This window comes from Nelumbo lutea, chromosome 1, assembly GCF_056320005.1.
Source record: "Nelumbo lutea isolate HS-2025 chromosome 1, American lotus-T2T, whole genome shotgun sequence".
NCBI lineage: Eukaryota > Viridiplantae > Streptophyta > Magnoliopsida > Proteales > Nelumbonaceae > Nelumbo > Nelumbo lutea.
Genome location: NC_142684.1, coordinates 129,912,305 through 129,931,866, shown reverse-complemented (window position 1 = coordinate 129,931,866; position 19,562 = coordinate 129,912,305). Strand labels below are relative to the sequence as shown.

The window sequence follows — 19,562 nt, the reverse complement described above, 5'->3', positions numbered from 1 at the left end:
CTCCAATCTCTAGAGATTTAACTAGTCTAAGCCTCTAAGGGCTTGTGATACTGACAATAATTCAGTCCAAGTAGAGTCACCAACACCATATGATCTTGAAAATGGCTCTACTATATCTTCTTCATGGTTCTTTAACACTCTCCCAATTATTGTCTTCAGGGGTTTCCTGAACTATAACCATCAAGGTTCAGTTAGATGATGTGAGGAACTGGAGGATTTGCCACCAACTATTATGATGCCATCAGTGGAGAATGATGAAAATGCATTAATGGACTTAACCTATTGTGCCTCTCTAATAACTTTATTTTTGATGATTTCTTGTTTGAATCTTGTCTTTAAAAATCCTTACATTTCTTTCTTTCTAAAGATTCCAAAAAGTCATTGCCCTAGTGTATTTCTAAAAAATTTTGCCTCTAATCTTGGAAGGAGAGAAAATATGAGTTGGAAAAACTATCCAAATCTTATAGGGAAGCTTGCTTGCATCCAAACAGGGAAAACATTGAAAAACATATAAAAACACCAAGAAAGAAAAAAGTACTTAGGAGTGACCTGGGTCAAATCATATTATAATCAATGTTCTGAGAACTGGACCGGGCGTAGAATTGGAGATGGGAAAAGTTCACGGGTCAGAGGTTCAACTGGGGTCGAACCATGATGATGTGGCATATACATATATATACTAGAGGTCATATAAATATTATATATTGTTAGAATTCAGGTCTGCCTTAGAGTTCGGCCTGACTGAGTTCAGTTATGTAGAAGAAGAAAGAGTGATAAAGAAAGAGAGAGAGAGAAAGAGAGAAGAGAGAGTTCTGGTTCGAACTGAAAGAGTCAACTTGACTTCTCCCAGTCGGCCAGTAAGTATTTATATTATTATTAAAACATAACTGAAAAGACCTATGTGCCCTTACTTAAGTTAAGAGCACATGTTTCAACGCAACATTACAGATCGACAAGATCAATCAAGGTATAAAGACAGAAATACCCCTACGCTAACATTCCCCCTCAAGCTGGGAGTATATTATACTCCCAGCTTGTTACATATGTAATCCACTCTTCCCCGACTCAAGCCTTTTGCAAATAAGTCAGCCCACTGATTTCCTGTATTAACATGTGTAGTGTCTAGCTCTCCATTCAGCACCTTCTCCCTCACAAGTGACAGTCAACCTCAATGTGCTTGGTTCTTTCATGAAACACTGGATTAGAGGAGATATGAACTGCAGCCTGATTGTCATAATAGAGCTTCATTGGAGTGTTAATGTTGTACCCTACTTCCTGTAGAAGGTTCCTTAGCCACACTAATTCACAAGCGATATGCGCCATAGCCCTATATTCTGCTTCTGCATTGCTTCTTGCCACAACCGTCTGCTTCTTACTTTTCCATGTCACCAGGTTACCTCCCAGAAACGTGCAATAGCCTGTAGTAGACCACCTATCAGACATAGAACCGGCCCAATCAGCATCAGAATAACCTTCTATTTCAAGTTTTCCCCCACTCTTGTATATCAGACCGCGACCCGGGGCCCCTTTTAGATACTTCACAATTCTTAGAACCGCATTTCAATGAGGAATCAAAGGTTTTTGCATGAATTGGCTTACCACACTAACTGCAAATGAGATGTCTGGTCTGGTAATGGTTAGGTAGTTCAGTTTGCCCACAAGTCGTCGTTATCTGCTAGGGTCTTCAAACACTTCACCCATATCACTGCTTAGCTTGGTATTTGTGTCCATGGGTGTTTCAGCTGGTTTGGCACCCAACGAGCCTGTTTCTTCCAGCAAATCAAGCACATACTTCCTCTGGCACAGGTTAATCCCATACTTGGATCTCGCTACCAATGTTATCATTCCCAGTAATAACAATATCATCTACATACACCACCAATAGTATTTTTCCTCCCGGAGAGTCATGACTAAATACGGAATGGTCAACTTTGCACTGTTTCATGCCAAACTTCTTTACCACCTCACTGAACCTACCAAACCATGCTCGAGGAGACTGTTTAAGCCCATATATAGCCTTAGTCTGCACACCTTACCATCCTCCCCCTGAGCAACAAACCCTGGAGGTTGCTCCATGTAGACCTCCTCGAGTAAGTCACCATGCAAAAAGGCATTCTTGATATCAAGCTGATATAGTGGCCACTCATACATGGCTGCAAGAGAGATCACAACATGAACGGACCCTATCTTAGCAACCGGTGAGAAGGTCTCTCAATGCCATAGGTTTGGGAGTACCCTTTTGCAACTAATCGTGCTTTCAGGCGTTCAACACTACCATCTGGCAAATACTTAATCGTATAAACCCACTTACAACCAATAGCTTGCTTCCTAGGAGGAAGAGCAACGAGGTCCCAAGTATGATTATGATGAAGGGCTGAGAGTTCTTCTTCCATGGGACGACACCACCCTGGAGGGGCAAGGGCTTCCTGGACATCTTTAGGAAGAATAACTGATGATAACAAGGTAACAAACTGGCGATGGGAGGCGGAAAGTGAGTAAGAGAAACATAATTAGAAATGGGATGAAGGGTGCAAGTACGTTTACCTTTCTGCAAAGCAATGGGTAGATCAATCTCAGATGCTAAGTGGGGGTCTGGTGCCGGATCCGTCGACGGAGATGTAGCCGGAGGAGTAGTAGTTGGTGCACGTGGATGATGTGTATACACATGACGGATAGGTGGGCGTTCAACAGGTGGTGGCACCGGAGGCAAGGATTTGGTCACAACTGGAACAAAGGGAGGAGGGTCGACAACGGGAAGTGGAAGAGGAGGAGGTGATGAGGAGGAAGAAGCATCACCAGACCCCAAAAAGAACGGAGTAGACTCAAAGAAACTGACATCAGCACACACAAAGGACCGTCGAGAACCAGGATGGTAACACCTATACCCTTTTTGGGTCCGAGAATAGCCAAGGAAGATGCACTTGAGAGAACGGGCATCAAACTTGTCGTTCCCAGGACCCAGATTATGGACAAAACAGACACATCCAAAAACTCTCGGCGTAAGAGGGAACGAAGACAAAGAGGGAAATAAGACCTGAAACAGAGACTGACCATCAAGGAGGAATGTGGGCATCCGATTAATCAGAAAACAAGAGGTAAGCGCTGCATCACTCCAAAAAGGTTTGGGAACATGCATGTTATGCATTAGGGATCTTGCTGTTTCAAGGAGATGGCGATTCTTTCTCTCAGCCACCCCGTTTTGTTGTGGGGTGTAGGTACACGAGGTCTGATGTATAATGCCGTGTTGGTCCAAGTATTCCTAAAATGATGATAAATATTCGTAGCCATTATCAGAACGAAAAACTTTGATGTGGGTACCAAATTGGTTACGAATTTCAGCATAAAATTTTTGAAAAATGGTAAACAATTCACTTCTTTCTTTCATTAAATAGAGCCACGTCATCCTTGAAAAATCATCCACGAAAATGACAAAATATCTGTATCCATTATATGACATTACTTTATAAGGACCCCAAACATCTGAATGAACTAAAGAAAAAGGACTCGACACACGGTTATCAACCCTAGAACTAAAGGGAACACGATGGTGTTTCCCAAACTGACACGACTCACAATCCAAAACAGAAAGCTGACTCAAGGACGGAACCAAGGACTTCAAGACTTTGAGCGACGGATGACCAAATCGGTAGTGCCACTGGAGAGGAGAAAGAGATGACTGGAGAGCTATTGAAGTTCTACCACCACCACTGTCAAGATAATACAGTCCACCTGCTTCATGCCCTCCACCAATCTTCATCCCCGTCTTGAGATCCTGAAAGACACACATAGAAGGATAAAAGGTAATGGAGCAGTTAAGTGATTTGGTCAGCTTACTAACAGACATAAGGTTAAAAGGCAATTTAGGAACATACAGAACTGATGAGAGGGATACAGGATCTAGGTCAACATTACCAACACCACAAATTGAGGATGTGGATCCATTAGCAAGGGTGACAGATTGTGATGTTGAGCAATGAGATAAGGAGGAAAACACACCTGGAGTTCTAGTCATGTGATCGGAGGCTCCAGAGTCATTGATCCAGGGATTGGGTGTAGATGCCAGACAAGCCATACCTGAGTGAGCAAAAGTCGCCGTGTTCTGCTGTGATTGAATAAACCTCTCATATTCATCACGGGAAACACTCACCATCTCCTTCATGGGACCATTTGTGGATGTAGGAGGCAACTGGTCAGATGAATGATTCTCCTGTCTAAAGCTGGAACTTGAGTCACCGGTCGCGGCATGATTGGCCCAGGTTGAGGGAGGACCATGTAAATCATAACAATAGTTGATGGTATGTCCATCCATACCACAATGAGTGCACTTCCTCAGGCCTGAGCTACGTCCTCTACCACGGGCTCCCCCTGAATCTCTGCTCCCAGTACGACTACCACCACGATTATAAGTAGACCCACCATTGCCACTTCGGCCATATGTAGAACCACTACCAACACCACGGCCAGACTGAGCTCCCCGAGCTCCACCTCTACCACCACGGCCTCTTGATGCAGCAAAGGCAGATCTATCTGAGATATTAGAGTTCTCAGTAGATCCGATAGAAATCCTCCGAAGTCAAGCAAATACCTCTAATAGGGACGGAAGAGCTGATCCCCTTAATATCTGAGCCCGTACTGGTTCATATTCAGACTTTAGTCCCACCAAAAATCTAGTCACATCAAGCTGCTCTCTCTGTTGTTGCTGAATCTTGACCTCAGAAGTGAGAGGATGATAGACATTCAACTCATTACGTATGTTCCTCATGTTGGCATAGTACTCCTCAAGGCTCTGATTGCCCTGTTGTAGATTAAAGTACTCTTGATAAAGCTGATAAACTCTGGTCCTGCCCCGAATACAATTTCTTCGCATGGTCCCACACATCTTTGGCAGTATCAAGGAACATGAAGTTCACACTAATCCTGGGTTCCATACTATTCCACAACCATGTGATGATCTGAGCGTCCTCTTGCTCCCAATCTTCATACTCGTGAGAGTCAGAGGAGGGTTTCTCTTCTCTGATATGTTTTACCTTCTTCTTTGCCTTTAGAAAGACTTCAACGGATTTAGCCCAAGGCACATAATTCTCTCCATTTAACTTAATGGAGGTCATCTGAACATTCAGGTAGTCTGTAGGCACCATCACACTAGGTTTGTAATCATTACTATCTCCCATTATGTTATCACCAATTCTGCACACTTGCTGAATTTTATTATCACTGAGATCTGCACACTACACACCACTAGGTCACACCTGTCACACTGATTGCAGCACTAATTGTTGCTGGAATGTGTGCTCTTTACACCACAAACCCTAAATCACACCTGTCACACTGATTTCAGCACTTGTTGTTGCTGAAAAAAAAGTGCTCACACCACAAACCCTACTCATACAACTACCTGAAATCTCACCACTATATGATCATATCTCTTCCTTCAAAATGCACAAAGAAACCAGCATAAACCCTAGCATTTACTGGTCGAAACTCTAGCAAATGGTCTGAAACACCTCCTATTTAATCCATAACAGATATCATGCACTGAAATCTCTTACCTTATCGCTGAAGTAACACCCATGCGAGCAGGAGAGCAGTCCACACACAACAGCCGCTTCACACACAACAGCCACACACAGTTCGGCCCTCTATTCTTCCTCTACTAGGAGAGGGTGATCTCAGAAATCACAGCAACCGACCACATACGACCTGACTGGAGGCATAGAGACCCCCAAGGGAAGAGGGCGATCACTCCTTTTCAGCCCTTTCCCTTATCTCCAATTGAACACAGAGAAAAAAAAAAGGAAAACCCTAGATAGGGTGCGCAGAGAATGAACCCTAGGCAAGCAGAAATCTAGGCAGATTTAACCTAGCTCGATACCATGTTAGAATTCAGGTCTGCCTTAGAGTTCGGCTTGACTGAGTTCAGTTATGTAGAAGAAGAAAGAGTGATAAAGAAAGAGAGAAAGAGAGAAAGAGAGGAGAGAATTATGTGCCCTTACTTAAGTTAAGAGCACATGTTTCAACACAACATTACAGATCAGCAACATCAATCAAGGTATAAAGACAGAAATACCCTTATGCTAACATATATAATACATTTTACAACTTTTAATATGCTTAAATATGGTGTATTGATGGAAAATTCCTTAATTTTTAAAGCAAATAATTAGGATTCAAGTCTCTTAATTTACATGTTCTTTAAATACATGCATAATAAAGTAATATTTACAATAGTCATTAATTAACACAGGTTAAGAGGTGGACTAATGGTAATTAAGCAATATATGAAAATAAGAGGTCTTAGGTTCAAATCTTGCTGAGCACATTTTAGACTTTCTATTAGTTAAGGACCTGGGCAGTTTCATGAAAGTGGGACTGGTTCACCGGTTTTCTGGTTAAACTAGTTGGTCAGCCAATTTTCACCAGTTTTTTAACCAAAGCGGTCATTGGGGTATGACCGAACTGGCCAAGGTCCCAGGTCATGGTTCAACTGGTCCGACTGGCTGGTCGGTCTGGTTTTCTAAGCACTGATTATAATTGATTAACTCAGGGAATTTTTTTGAAGAATCCTGATAGGACAGGTCAATCCCATGTTTAAGTTTCCAGTTTTGGCCCTTTGTGATTGATCTACTCTGGGACTAGCTGACTGATTGAATGGTTTAACCTATGCTCTAGTTTGGGTTCCATGTGTTGAACCAAGCTGTAATACAGTAACTATGGACGTTGCTTATTCAATTATTACATGCTTGCGTGAACCTGTGTAGATAGCTGATTGCAGTGGACATGAGAAATATGACAGTTTTAATCTTTGATGAGCAGCATGAGCTAATGCAATCAAATTCCTGTTTAAGCAACTGGTCAGAACACTCCCATTTTGACAATCCATTATCATCAAAATGTCAGAATATGTACAACGTACCTGGTTATGGGTATTAGATAGCTCTGATGTTGTTTTACCGTATTTAGTTTTGGGCTTTATACTTATTATCTTTTCAGGCTTTCACATGGATACAGCATTTTGATGACAAAAAACCAAAAATGAAAGAAATTGTCTTGACATTTACAATATTTATGATTTTGAGTACCTAACGAATGATGTGATTTTATGTAGAATAATGTCATGTCATCTTTTAACACTATATCATGTAATGATATTCTTAATTACATGGTTTTTAAAACCGATCCGGTGGCCGAACCGGTCAGGGGTCCGGTTACTGGGTCGAACGGTCCGACCTTTCGAACCGAACGCTTGGCCCGTTCTAACAAAAAAAAATAATAAAAATTCAAAAAAATAAAAAAACGGTCAAAATTGTTCGAACGGTTAACCGCCCGGTCAGCGGTTCGCTAACCAAAGTCAACGGTTTTGGGGGGAAATCCGGTTATTGTGGAAAACAGAACCGGTCACCTGACCGGTTCCCAGTTTTTTTGGTCTGACCGTCCGGTCCGGTCCGGTTTTGAAAACCATGCTTAATTATTTGAAAATCTTTCTCAGTTTATCAGTAGCCAAGAACAAATTATATACTTGTTCCTTCTTATTTTACTTAATTGGTAGGCAGTTGTGTGCTTCAAAGATATGTTCTTTGCTTTGCAGGTTCTCCATTTTTTCGGGACGACACTAGGTTGCGTGCTCTTCGTTTCTTGGATCACATGCTTGTATGCATTTTAATTTTTTCAAAGCTTAATTTGTACTTGCTTCTGGGATAGAGTTTGTTTGGTGCATCCTGAATAAATTGGAGTTTACAGTGGTAGTTGAATGTAGAACGTCTTAATGTAAGAAGCTTGTGTGCTTGCAGGAAAGGGATAATATGCAAAAAACTGAGTTTCTGAAGGCATTGTCAGATATGTGGAAAGATTTTGATTCCCGTGTATTGCGGTATAAGGTCAAGCTTCTTCTTTTTCCATCCATGCCTTTCCTTCTGTAGCTTTTGTTTTAATTAATTGGTGGACTTGTTTCCTTAAGCCCTCTTACATATATACATTTTGATTGATAACCAGAACAAAGAGATTTATTAATTCATAAAAGATAATAAGAAATAGTATATATGATGATAGGACAAGATTTTGATTTATTACCCCATGACCAGTCAGCAGATCATCCTCATATAACACCTGTTTGTATTATTCCAATGTGCTACACTGCTACTATCCTCGATAATTTCTCCACCATACATCACTGCATCATTCACCCTTTCCGTAGCCAAGATGTCCACTAAGGGTGTCAATGGACCGGTTTTGGATTGGATCCCCATCCAAACCAAAATCAATTTGGATGGATTGAATGGACCAACAAGACATATTGAATTGGACCAATCCATGCATACTTGTCCAAAGTATTTATCAGATTGGATTGGACCTTGTCCTTCTGTAATGAATTTATATCGAATTAGGTTGGATTGAACAAATATTTGGTCCATTGATATAAGATACGAATATAGGTGTCAATGGACTGGGTTTGGGTTGAAACCAATCTAAATTAAAACTAATTTGAACAGATTGGACGATCCAGACATTGAATTGACCGGTCCAAAATATTCATTGGACTGGATTGGACGTTGTCCATTTGTAATGGATTCACATTGGACTGGATCAGGTTTGGACCAAATCCAGTCCAATTGACACCCGCAATGTCCACCTCTGAGTTTGCTGATTTAGGGGCGATCCAGAATGCATGGTATTAAATATATGAAGAAATCCATTAATTAATTTATATTTTTTTTATAAATGAGAGTAGTTTTATTAATTCAAAAAATAGTAGTACATTCAGCCTTGGAAGAGGCACGAGGTGTTACCTCCCTCTAGGACTGAGTCATAAACACTAAACAAACACAAGCCTGAAACACAGCTACAAAGTGGCCCAAAACAGATCTCCCCTTGACACCCCTTGCTTGGCCAAAGAATCAGCCATTACATTTTCTGATCTGCTGACCCACTGAAACCTGACTGACATATTCCTTGTCAGCCATTTAACTTTCTTTAACAGATCCCTGTAGCCCCAACAAGCTGTCTCTGGACTTGTCAGCCAGCCCACTACTACCTTGGAATCCCCTTCTACTATCAAATTATTCATTCCAAGTTGACTGGCCATCTGTATATTCATTCCAACACCCACTGGTCCTGAAAATAAAGACAACATGTTGCTATCTTTGTCTCTCAGTATCCTTCCTATTCCAGATGGCCTTGGGTTACCTTGGCAGCTACCACCAAAATTCAGTTTTACCACTCAATCTGGTGGGGATTCCCATTCAGCTTGTGATTTGTTCTTTGTGGAGACTGTAGAAGCCACTGCAGCCCAGTTTCTCCTTAAGTCATCAAAGGAGTAATCTGCCAACAAGTGTGAAGATTTTAGCCACGAGACTGTCCTTGTCATTATGCATTCCTTAATTTCAGCAAGACTTCTTTCCTTTTCTTGAAATATTCTAGCATTTCTCTCCTCCCATAAAGTCCACAAGTTAGCGGCTTTGATACATTTCCACATTAGCTTCCCTCTTTTTGTCAATCTCCCAAAGGCAGCCGGAATGAGCAGCAGCTTTACTTCGGAAGGCAAGTTCCACCTGCACCCAAATAGTGCAACAACCCAGTTCCAAATATTAGCAGCAAAAGAGCACCATATCAGTAAATGGTTACAGTCCTCACCCTTCACTTTACACAAGAAGCACCAATTTGGGGACAAACACAAGTTAGGTTTCTTCTTTTGCAAGTTTTCCACCGTATTGATCTTACCCAAGTAGGCTATCCAACAGAACACTGCTATTTTAGGAGGAATTGGCCTTGACCAGACCTCTTTAACAGGGAACACCTGAGAGGAGGGATTGGAGCAGAGGGCTTTAAAGAAAGAAGCACAAGTGAAGGAGCCAACCGAGGTTAGAGACCAAACCCTTTTGTCCAGGTTAGGGTGGGTCCAGGCACACTGAGTCTAGAAGAAACAAGAGCTCTGAAACACAAAGAAGTTTTTCATCCCTTAACCCTCTTTGAAACCCAAAATTCCAGTTTAAATCCAAAGGGCGAACCTGGGGGGGGGGAAGAAACCGTAAAATTGGTTTCTTTTTAAAGAGGGAGATGGAATAGAGAGAAGGAAAGCAGTCTTTTAGGGGTTGAGTGCTCACCCAAATATCTTCCCAAAAAAGAATGGAGTTTCCAGAACAAGCATCATACCTTACAAATCTGAGGAACTTTGGGAGAATGCCATAAATAGCCTTCCAAGGTGGTGTGAGCGAAGCCCTTCGGGATACCTCTGCGTCCCAACCTGATTCAGAACAGCCATGGATACTCTTCACTACTTCATGCCACAACCTCTCCCTCTCCAAGGGCCACCTCCAAAGTCACTTACCTAAAAGAGCTTCATTCTTACTCACCACATTCCCTAAGCCTAGGCCTCCTTCATTTTTGCTTCTACTCACCACCTAGGTCTTTTTTCTCTTCCCCAGGTTCCCATAAGAAGTTCCTTATCAGTTTTTCCAACCACTTAATTTATATTGGTAATGATTTTTTTATTTTATTTCTTTTGAAGCGCTACACAACGGGGGGTAGCCCATTCCCCAACCCAGGTGCAGACGGGATTTGATCCCAAGTCTCCACTATGACCAAAATGCAGTGTATTCTCTTAATTTTTCTAATGAAAGTTACCGTTTCTGATAAAAAAAAGTCTCCACTATGACCAGCAGGAGACCTTACCAACCTGCTGGTTAGCACCTTACTTAGTAATGATTGTATCTATGCTGTAAAATAATAACTCAGCTCTCGCTGATAAAAAAAAAAGACCCAGCTCTTCAGTCTTGTTGCTGGCATTTATTTGGAATACATACATTGGATCGTCCCCAAAATTTGGATTTAATTTAAGACAATTTCCATAAAGAATGGCTCATTTCATTGTTATCTCAATCAAAGAGCTTTACTGGAAACAATTTCTGAGAGGTATACAATCATCTAGTTACCCTATGAAATGGAGAACCAGATATAAACCTTCCTGAGGAAAAGGGAAATGGAAATATTGAAGTGACCCCTTCTAGCAGTTGCCCTCCATGCACTGTGAACATCATTGTAAATGTAACAGAACTCCACCTTCAGCCAAATGCTGGTACTCAAGTAAACTACAAACTTGCCGCGTTGCCTCCTCTTTAGCCCCTCCCTTCAGCCCTAGTAACACTGATCTTTCCTCATCCTCTCTCTCCTTTTTACTTACCTTGGAATCCGACATATCAGGATTCTCCCATGATATTGCCAAGTCCATTGCCTTGTTTTAATGAGATCCATTATAGTGGAGTCTTCATTGGGATTGACAGTTAGGGATCCTACTTCAGATCTAGTGCTTGGCTTTTAAGAGTAAATGAAGGTCTCTTTGTTGGCTGAAGATGAAGAAGTGAGTAGAAAGCTTGTTGTTCACTGAAGAATGATAGGAAATTAAATTCCAACAAGGAAGCACTTTGGAAATAAGAAGAAAAATAACTCTTGCTGCTCAAACATGCTAAATCTTCCTTCTATATCAAGGTCTTTGGTTCCCCAAATGTAGTGTCTGAAACTGTTTCTTCCTGCCTTGAGCCCCCATCGATAACGTTTCTCTTGTAATAGTTGCCCCTCATGGATCCTCTTCCCTCGAGAGGTGTAAAGTATGCCGTGCCGGGTCCGCGGGACGTCACGGGCCGTGCCGCCCTCCCCAGTGAAAAGTTTGGGGGTCGGCCCAGCAAGGCCCAAGCTCGTGCGGGCCCGTTCCATGCCGCGGGCCGGGCTGGCCCGTGGGCCAAGCCTTTGCCCAAGTTGGGCCATGGATCGGGCCAAAGCTATTTTTTGCCTATTTATTTAAAAAATTGAAATAAAAACATACAATTTTAATTTTATATGATTTTTGATGTATATAATTGCTTATATATACAATAATTAAATAAATTAGTTTAATAAAATTGAAAACAATTGTTTATTTTATTAATATATTATATACTATATATTATTATGTAATTATAATTTATATAATGTATTATATATTATATATAAATATATATAAAATATATATAAATAGTATATATGGCCCGTGTTGGACCGTGTCGTCATGCGGGCCGCGGGCCGCGGGCGGCATGGCCCGCTTGGTCATGCCGTGCCGGCCTGGCCTGCGGACGACATGGACCATTGTGTCGGGCCTGGCACGACCCGCGTGCCATCGTGCCGGGTTGCGGGCGACATGGCCCCATTTACATCTCTACTTCCCTCCTTAATATGTTTCCTTTTGTGTTTGGCAGAAGTAGGTTATGGTCACGGTGTTTCTCAATTGGTTCATTTGCTTCCTCTACTGCATTCCCTTTCCTCTTCTCTCTTTGCTTATATGTGTTCATTGAGATTTGAGTCTTAAACCACATTTTCATGAAGCCCCATTCACCATTGTTTTGTTGGTGTCTCATAATGGAATTCTCTACTTTCGTATGAAGTTTAACCAGATGTGAGACGGAAGGGTAAAATATTGTAAAATAGAAGGTAGAATATCATTAGAATTGTTCCATTTCCCAAGGAATGGTATAACTATATGTGGTAGGGCAGAGTAATATTGTGAAATAGAAAATATAAACTATTATAAGCAGTAGAATTCTATACTTTGGGCTTGTGTATGTTTTCTTCTAGAAAGGAGAGAAGAAGAGGAGAAGAGAGAAGAGAAGGAGAAGAGAGAAGAGAGAAGGGAAGGAGAAGAGAAAAAGGCGCCCATCTTTCTATTGTGAAATAGAAAATATAAACTATTATAAGCAGTAGAATTCTTTACTTTGGGCTTGTGTATGTTTTGTTCTAGAAAGGAGAGAGCAAGAGGAGAAGAGAGTGGAGAGTAGAGAGAAGAGAGAAGAGAGAAGAGACAAAGGTGCCCAGCTTTCTATTTATAATAATGAGATTAAAATAGAAGGCAGAAATTACATACATGCCCCTGGTGACACATCCTAATAAAAAGACAATAAGAAAATGCAAGAAACAAGCTGACAGCATCCTAGAACTAACAGCTGAGATGACTCTAATAGCAGAAATAACTCTCATAACTATTCTAACAACAGTTTATTGTCCATAGGTTTTGCTTGAAGTGAGTGACTAAATTGTTTAGTTTTTCTGAAGCATTTAGTTGTTTTTTTTTTTTTTATTGGCAACAGAAAACCAGAATTCATTAATTAAAAAAGAAGCAAGTAAAACAAGAGGTTGTAAGATTACAAATCAGTTAGAAGAAATGAACATAGCCTCAGCTATCTCACCCCAAAATATTGTTTATTAGAATTGAGCCCAATACAATTGTTGTCTAGTAACCCTTTGTTTAGTTAACCCATCAGCCAAACTGTTGGCTGACCTTCGTACCCGTTGTATTTCCAACTGCATGTCTCTAGAAATTCAATCGAAGTATCTAATTTCATTCCTGTAGTTCCAGTTTGCTTAAGCGCTCTTTGAAATCCAGCTTATAATCACTTTTGAATCTACTTAAATGACCAATCTATCAAGCCCCATTTCCTTTGCCTTTTGCACCCCAATCACTGCTGCCTTTAGTTCCACCCTGGTGGAATCTCCTTCACCTATTGGACCTGAGTACAAAGCAAGTATAGTCCATTTTTGTCTCTATTACTCCCCCTATCCTAGAAAGACCTGGGTTTCCCACACTGCTCCCATCAAAGTTCAACTTCCTCCATCCCCTACCTGGTTGTTACCATTCCCTTTTCAGTTTAGGTTTCTTAGAAGAAGTTGCAATTGCACCCCAATTTCTGAGGAAATCATCCATGGTGAAATCTGAAAACAAATCCAATGTTTTTACCCAATGTGCAATCTTCACTGTAAAACATTCAATAATAGCTTCCTTACTTTTTTGAAGCATTTAATTGTCCAATTGCTTTTGGATCATTCCATCTTTTGAGTCCATGCGTCCTCCATAGGATTGTATGAAGCAAGTGTTTACTTGTCTAGTTTCTTTGTAGTATCTAAATTTTGCAGTTTTCTTGTCCTATGTTGCTTCAGACACATGAACTTGATAACAACCTGAATAATTGTGTATGTCATTGTTATGATGCATGCAGGTACTTCCACCTCTTTGTGCAGAGCTCCGGAATTTGGTTATGCAACAAATGATTTTGCCCATGGTTCTCACAATAGCCGAGTCCCAGGTACACTTTTACTCCATCCTTGTATTTTAGAATGCAAAGTGCATAGCACTTGGTTTTAGCATTCTCAAAATAGCCGTTAGCATTCTCAAAATCCCGTCCCCCACCTCCTGTACCACTTGTATATCAGGCTTCTTTCAAGATGGATCAATATGGTGAAATAGCCTATGAAAATCCTTTTAAAGCATGTTTAAATGCTTGTATAGGAAAAAGGGTGCAGTTGGGGTTGCCATTATTGTGGGAAGCTATTACTTTATCTCTCTTCACATGATAATTAATAAAGTTTGCTTAGTTACTCATAAAAAAATCTAATGGAGGAACAGACTACAAAACCTGTGAAAATGGTAAAGTTCACAAGAATCCCCATGTTATTTGGTAATCCATGATAATATGTGAGGCCTATTTACTATGGTTTTTCTTTAATCCGATTTCAGATCAGTAGAAGAATGTTTAAAAGTTGTGAAACCAAAAGGTGAGGCTTCTATGAATATCTAAGGGAACACAGGGGCTGATGGTTAGGTTAGGATATGCTTTTTAATGCTGAAATTTGCAACAATAAGTTGTTGCAAGCAAAACAGTCTAAGGGTGCAAAATAAGGATGAAGTAGGAGGGAAAAATCGGTTGAGCAGAATTAATATAGTAGCAGATCTGTTGACTGAAAAATGAAGGGAAACCTGCAGGAAAAATCAAGAAAAGAAGAGGAAGCAAGAGAAAGATGGAGAGAAGAGAGAAGAGAAGAGAAAGAAAAGGAAGAAAAGGGGCTGCTAAAAGTGTTCTGACTGCCCCATCTCTTATAATTTATACTTAAGAAATAAAATACATACAATGACCATCATACCCTTGGTAAGTTGGCTGCTGGAAACATTAAGAAAAGGTTATGGGCCAAATCCCAATAACAATAAAATATAAAAATAAAAAAAATCCCAGAACCATTGTGTCAAGGTGACTAGGTGATTTTTAGAGGTTGCCTTGTCCAATGCCAAGGTGCTTTTCATTTTAGGCGCTCACCCATATACATATTATGTTATTTTTTTGAATGCGTATATATATTATATCATTTTATTGTTTGGTTTTATTTTATTAGAATACACCCTGTTGTATGTTACCATTTTTTATTAAAGTAATTGTCTTTTATATTAAAGTTACGAAAGTTTCTTTGGGTTTGAGTTCTGAACCAAGAGCTGAGAAGAGAAACCGAGGACTGAGTTTCCATTGTTCAGTCTAAGTCGTCCAAGACCTCCAGGTAAGTTGTGGGATGAAACAGGGGCTCCTCCTCCTCCTTCCTAAAATCACATTGGTACTCCTTTATTTTACTTCTTACTTTTTTTTTTAAACGCTTTTAGGAACGAAACAGGGGCTTTGCTCCCTTCTTCTTAACAGGGGCTGTGCCCCAACTTTTTAAAACTTTCCTGTATTTTTTACACTATTTTTTAATAATGCATTTTTTTGAACGAAACGGGGGCTCTGTCCATTTTTTTCTCTCTTTTTTTCGTTGCATTCTTCATTTTTTAAGCCTGAAACAAGGTCTCTGCCCCCTTAAACACAGTCCAAGTTGTCCTCCTGGACAACTTATTTTGGGAACGAAACAGGGACTCTGCCCCCTTATTTTTCTCTCTTTTCTTATCTGCACTCCCCTGTTTTTGTTGGCCGGAAACAGGTATGATGTATATATGATGGCATTTTATGTTTTAGTTGAATGATTTTATTGCTAATAGCTAGCATACCAGTATGTTGGTTAGTATAAAAAACTAATAAAGTAGCTTAAGAGGGGTAGGGATATTTATTTTATACTTTCAAATTCCATCACCTAGGCACCTAGGCAACTGAGTGTTCTGTGGTCACCTAGGCTTGCCTAGGTGCCTTGACAACTATGCCCAGAACATGTTAACGATTATCAAGCTGGAAGGAAGTGTGAAGATGAACTTTGATGGGAGTAGTCAGGGTAAACCCATAGTTTTCAAGGTGCTAAGGTGAGGATAGGCGACAAGGTAGGTGACAAGGGGGTGCCTTGTCGCCTAGGCGAAGGATTTTTTTATGTCGAAAACATAGATCCTAGGGTAGCTCCCTAGGTACCATAACCATATTTCCTTAAGAATTATTTATGATTTTCATGAGAAAGTATAGAGTTCATGTTAAAGTAAAGAAAATCAACATATTCATGAGAAGAAAAAGAAGAGGAAAAGAAAATTCAAAAAATATAGGGGCTGAACCCTTATTTTTGTTATAGGAAAAGAATAAAAGAAAATGTGTAGTAGTAGTAGTAGTAGTAGTAGTAGTAGTAGAAAAGAAATGCCAATAAAAAATTAAGAAAAGAAATAAGACTGGATAGTTCACAAAGGATGAAAGAGAAAAACAACTCTCAAAACAATTACAAAGATTCACTAAGCTAATATTCAGTCAAGAAATAAAGTGCCATATAAACTAGAGATATGTCCTAATGGCGTCAGCACCACTAGGTTTCTCTAGGAGCCAGCACCTAGAGATGGAGTCAGTATCTTCAGAGTTTTGAAGTTGGCACTAAACACACAACAGAGAAAACTCTTCATTCACTCAGTCAATGCTTAGAAGAGTTTATGTAGGTTTATGTAGGTTAAAGGAAGGAGACAACAATACAAAATTCTTCCACAGCTATGCATCGGGTAGGTGCAGAAAGAATCTCATCTCAAAAATTAAGGTGGACCAGAGGGAAGTGGAAGAAGCAGAAGAGATCACTGAGATTTTTCTAAACCATTTCAAATCTCTTTACTCCAAGGAAAAGGGCTAGGAGTTTTAATTTAAGAAACTGGGAAGGGCCGACTCTAGCAGAAGACAAGAGAATTTGGCTTGAAAGGGAATTTGAAGATCAAGAAATAAGAGAAGCAGTCTTTGATATGGATGGAGATAGAGCACTTGGGCCCGATGGTTTCCCGATCTTCTTCTTCCAGATCTGTTGGGAAGTAGTAAGAGAGGATATTTTGGAGGTCTTTAAAGAATTCCACTCCACAGGGTGGTCAAAAAAGGAGTTAATTCCACTTTTATGTGCCTCATTCCAAAGAAAATTGGTGTCTTGGAAGTAAAAGACTACAGGCCAATAAGTCTTGTAGGGAGTGTGTACAAAATAATGGCAAAGGTGTTGGCAAAAAGACTCGGAGAGGTTCTAAAAGGGTTGGTTTCCCAAAATCAGTTTGCTTTTGTGAGAGGAAGACAAATTGTAGACAGCATCCTAATTGCAAATGAAATTGTAGAAGACAGAAGGAAGAGTGGAAGGAAGGGCCTTCTAGTGAAACTAGACATTGAAAAAGCTTACGACAGAGTTGATTGGGATTGCCTGCTCCAGATTCTATATTTGAAGGGCTTCGGTACAAAATGGCTGCAGTGGATGAAAGGCTGTATTAGTTCTACCTGGTTCTCGATCATGATCAATGGAGAGCCTAAAGGTTATTTTAAAGCCAGCAGGGGTCTACGGCAGGGTTGCCCCCTCTCTCCGTTCCTCTTTACAATGGTAATGGATGTTTGCAGCCAGCTTTTGGAGAAAGCTAAAAACCTTAATTTGATCAAAGGTTTTGAGGTAGGAAGAGATGCCATAAATGTCTCCCACCTCCTCTTTGCTGATGATGTCATCTTATTCCTGGAAGCCAATCCGGAGAACATCTCAAATGTGAAAAGAGTGCTTTAATGTTTTGAATTAGTATTTGGGCTGAAGGTAAATTACACAAAGAGTAGCCTAGCAGCAATAAACCAGATTGAAGGGTCCCTGATGGAAAATTTCAAGGAAATTCTGAATTGTAGAGTGGAAAATCTCCCCCTTTCCTATTTGGGCATGACACTAGGAGGAAATCCAAAAAATTCAAGCTTTTGGGAGCTTGTGGTGGAAAAATGCGAAAAGAAGTTAGCTACTTGGAAAAGCTGCTACCTATCAAAAGGGGGTAGAATTACACTTATTAAGGCCTCCCTTGCAAACATGCCTGTCTATTTCCTATAGTATTTCAGATCCCTGCAAAAGTCAGATCACAGATTGAAAAAATCCAAAGAGATTTCCTTTGGGAAGGCGGAGGTGTAAAAAAAAGGCACCTAGTGAATTGGAATCAGGTCTGTAAACCAAAAGAGGTTGGAGGATTAGGAGTCAGGCATCTAAAAGAGAAAAACATTGCCCTTCTTGGAAAATGGCTGTGGAGGTTCCCCACAGAATCAAATTCTCTTTGGGCAATTATCATCACCACCAAGTACGGGTTAAATGTAAACGATTGGGATTGCAATCTCCGCTCAAACCGATCATCTTTCTCAAATCCCTGGAAAGGTATTTCTGCTATTCACAACCTCTTTATTTCTTTCATTAGATACAAGGTGGGTAACGGTACTAGAATAAAATTCTGGACGGATTTGTGGTGGAACAACTCCAGATCTGTATCCCAGGCTCTATAACCTTACTCTAAATAAGGGCGCAACCATCTCCGAGTGCCTTCCCCTTGCCAGCAACGAAAGAAACCTAAACTTGAACCTCAGAAGACCCTTAAGGGATCCGGAGATCAGTGAGCTAGTGAAGCCTACATCTCCCCAAATTCCCAAGATTCCCGAGTGAGGAAACCCCACCCTGTAGGTGAGTTCTCGTCCAAGTCTTTCTTCAAAGCTCTGGTTTCAGGTATCCGAGACAGCGACTTTCCTTACAAGAAGATCTGGTGCAAGTTTATACCCTCAAGAGTGAGTTTCTTTGTTTGGGAGGCTTGCCTGCAGCGAGTGAACACTTGTGAGTTACTGCAGAAGAAAAATCTTGGAAGGCTTTATTATCTCCCCTCATGCCTGTACCCTTTGCCTACGTGAAGGAGAGACAACAGACCATCTCTTCATACATTGCCAGGTAGCAAGCAGCATCTGGAACTTCTTTCTTCATTTAGTTGGCTTCAGTTGGGCGGCTCCTAATCATCTTCAGGACCTGATTTCTCAGTGGCAAGGAAGAGGCTTGAGAAAGAAAGGTAAGACCTATTGGCTGATAATACTGCATGCTGTTCTTGGGGAATTTGGGAGGAAAGAAACAATCGGCTGTTTGAAAATAGGTTAAAATCTAAGGATGGGCTGATCAACCACATCACTCAATTGCAACTTGTGGGCCTCTAGTTCAGAGGAGTTCACAGGAGTTAGTTTCAACGATCTCAGCAGAAACGTATATAACTTCCTGGTGTACTCCCCTCCTACCCCACCCCCTCCCAGAGCTCCCTCAGTTAGAAGGGTAGGATTTTGGACTCTTAGCTTTGATGGAAGTGCTTATGGTAACCCTGGAGCCGCTGGCAATAGGAGGAATTCTAAGAGATGAGAATGGCCACACCTGCTGGGCTTATAGTGGTCCGATTGGGATAGCCAACTCCACAAAGGCAGAAGTGTTAGCAGCTCTAACAGGGATTCGCCTAGTCAGCAAACTGGGCATTCAAAGCTTCTCAATTGAAGGTGACTCAGCCAACACTATGAGATGGTTGGATCAACAGGAAGCTGGAC

The 19,562-nt window shown here is 40.7% G+C and overlaps 1 protein-coding gene across 1 annotated transcript in view; it reads left to right on the top strand.

Annotated features, from left to right (window-relative positions):
• Positions 1 to 19,562, top strand: part of LOC148877536 (SCY1-like protein 2 A) — a 116,051-nt gene that overhangs the window by 70,266 nt on the left and 26,223 nt on the right. The window contains exons 6-8 of the mRNA XM_088942120.1: positions 7,586 to 7,647; positions 7,788 to 7,874; positions 14,013 to 14,099. Coding sequence (XP_088798246.1) covers positions 7,586 to 7,647; positions 7,788 to 7,874; positions 14,013 to 14,099 — 236 coding nt within the window. The remainder of the gene's footprint in view (positions 1 to 7,585; positions 7,648 to 7,787; positions 7,875 to 14,012; positions 14,100 to 19,562) is intronic.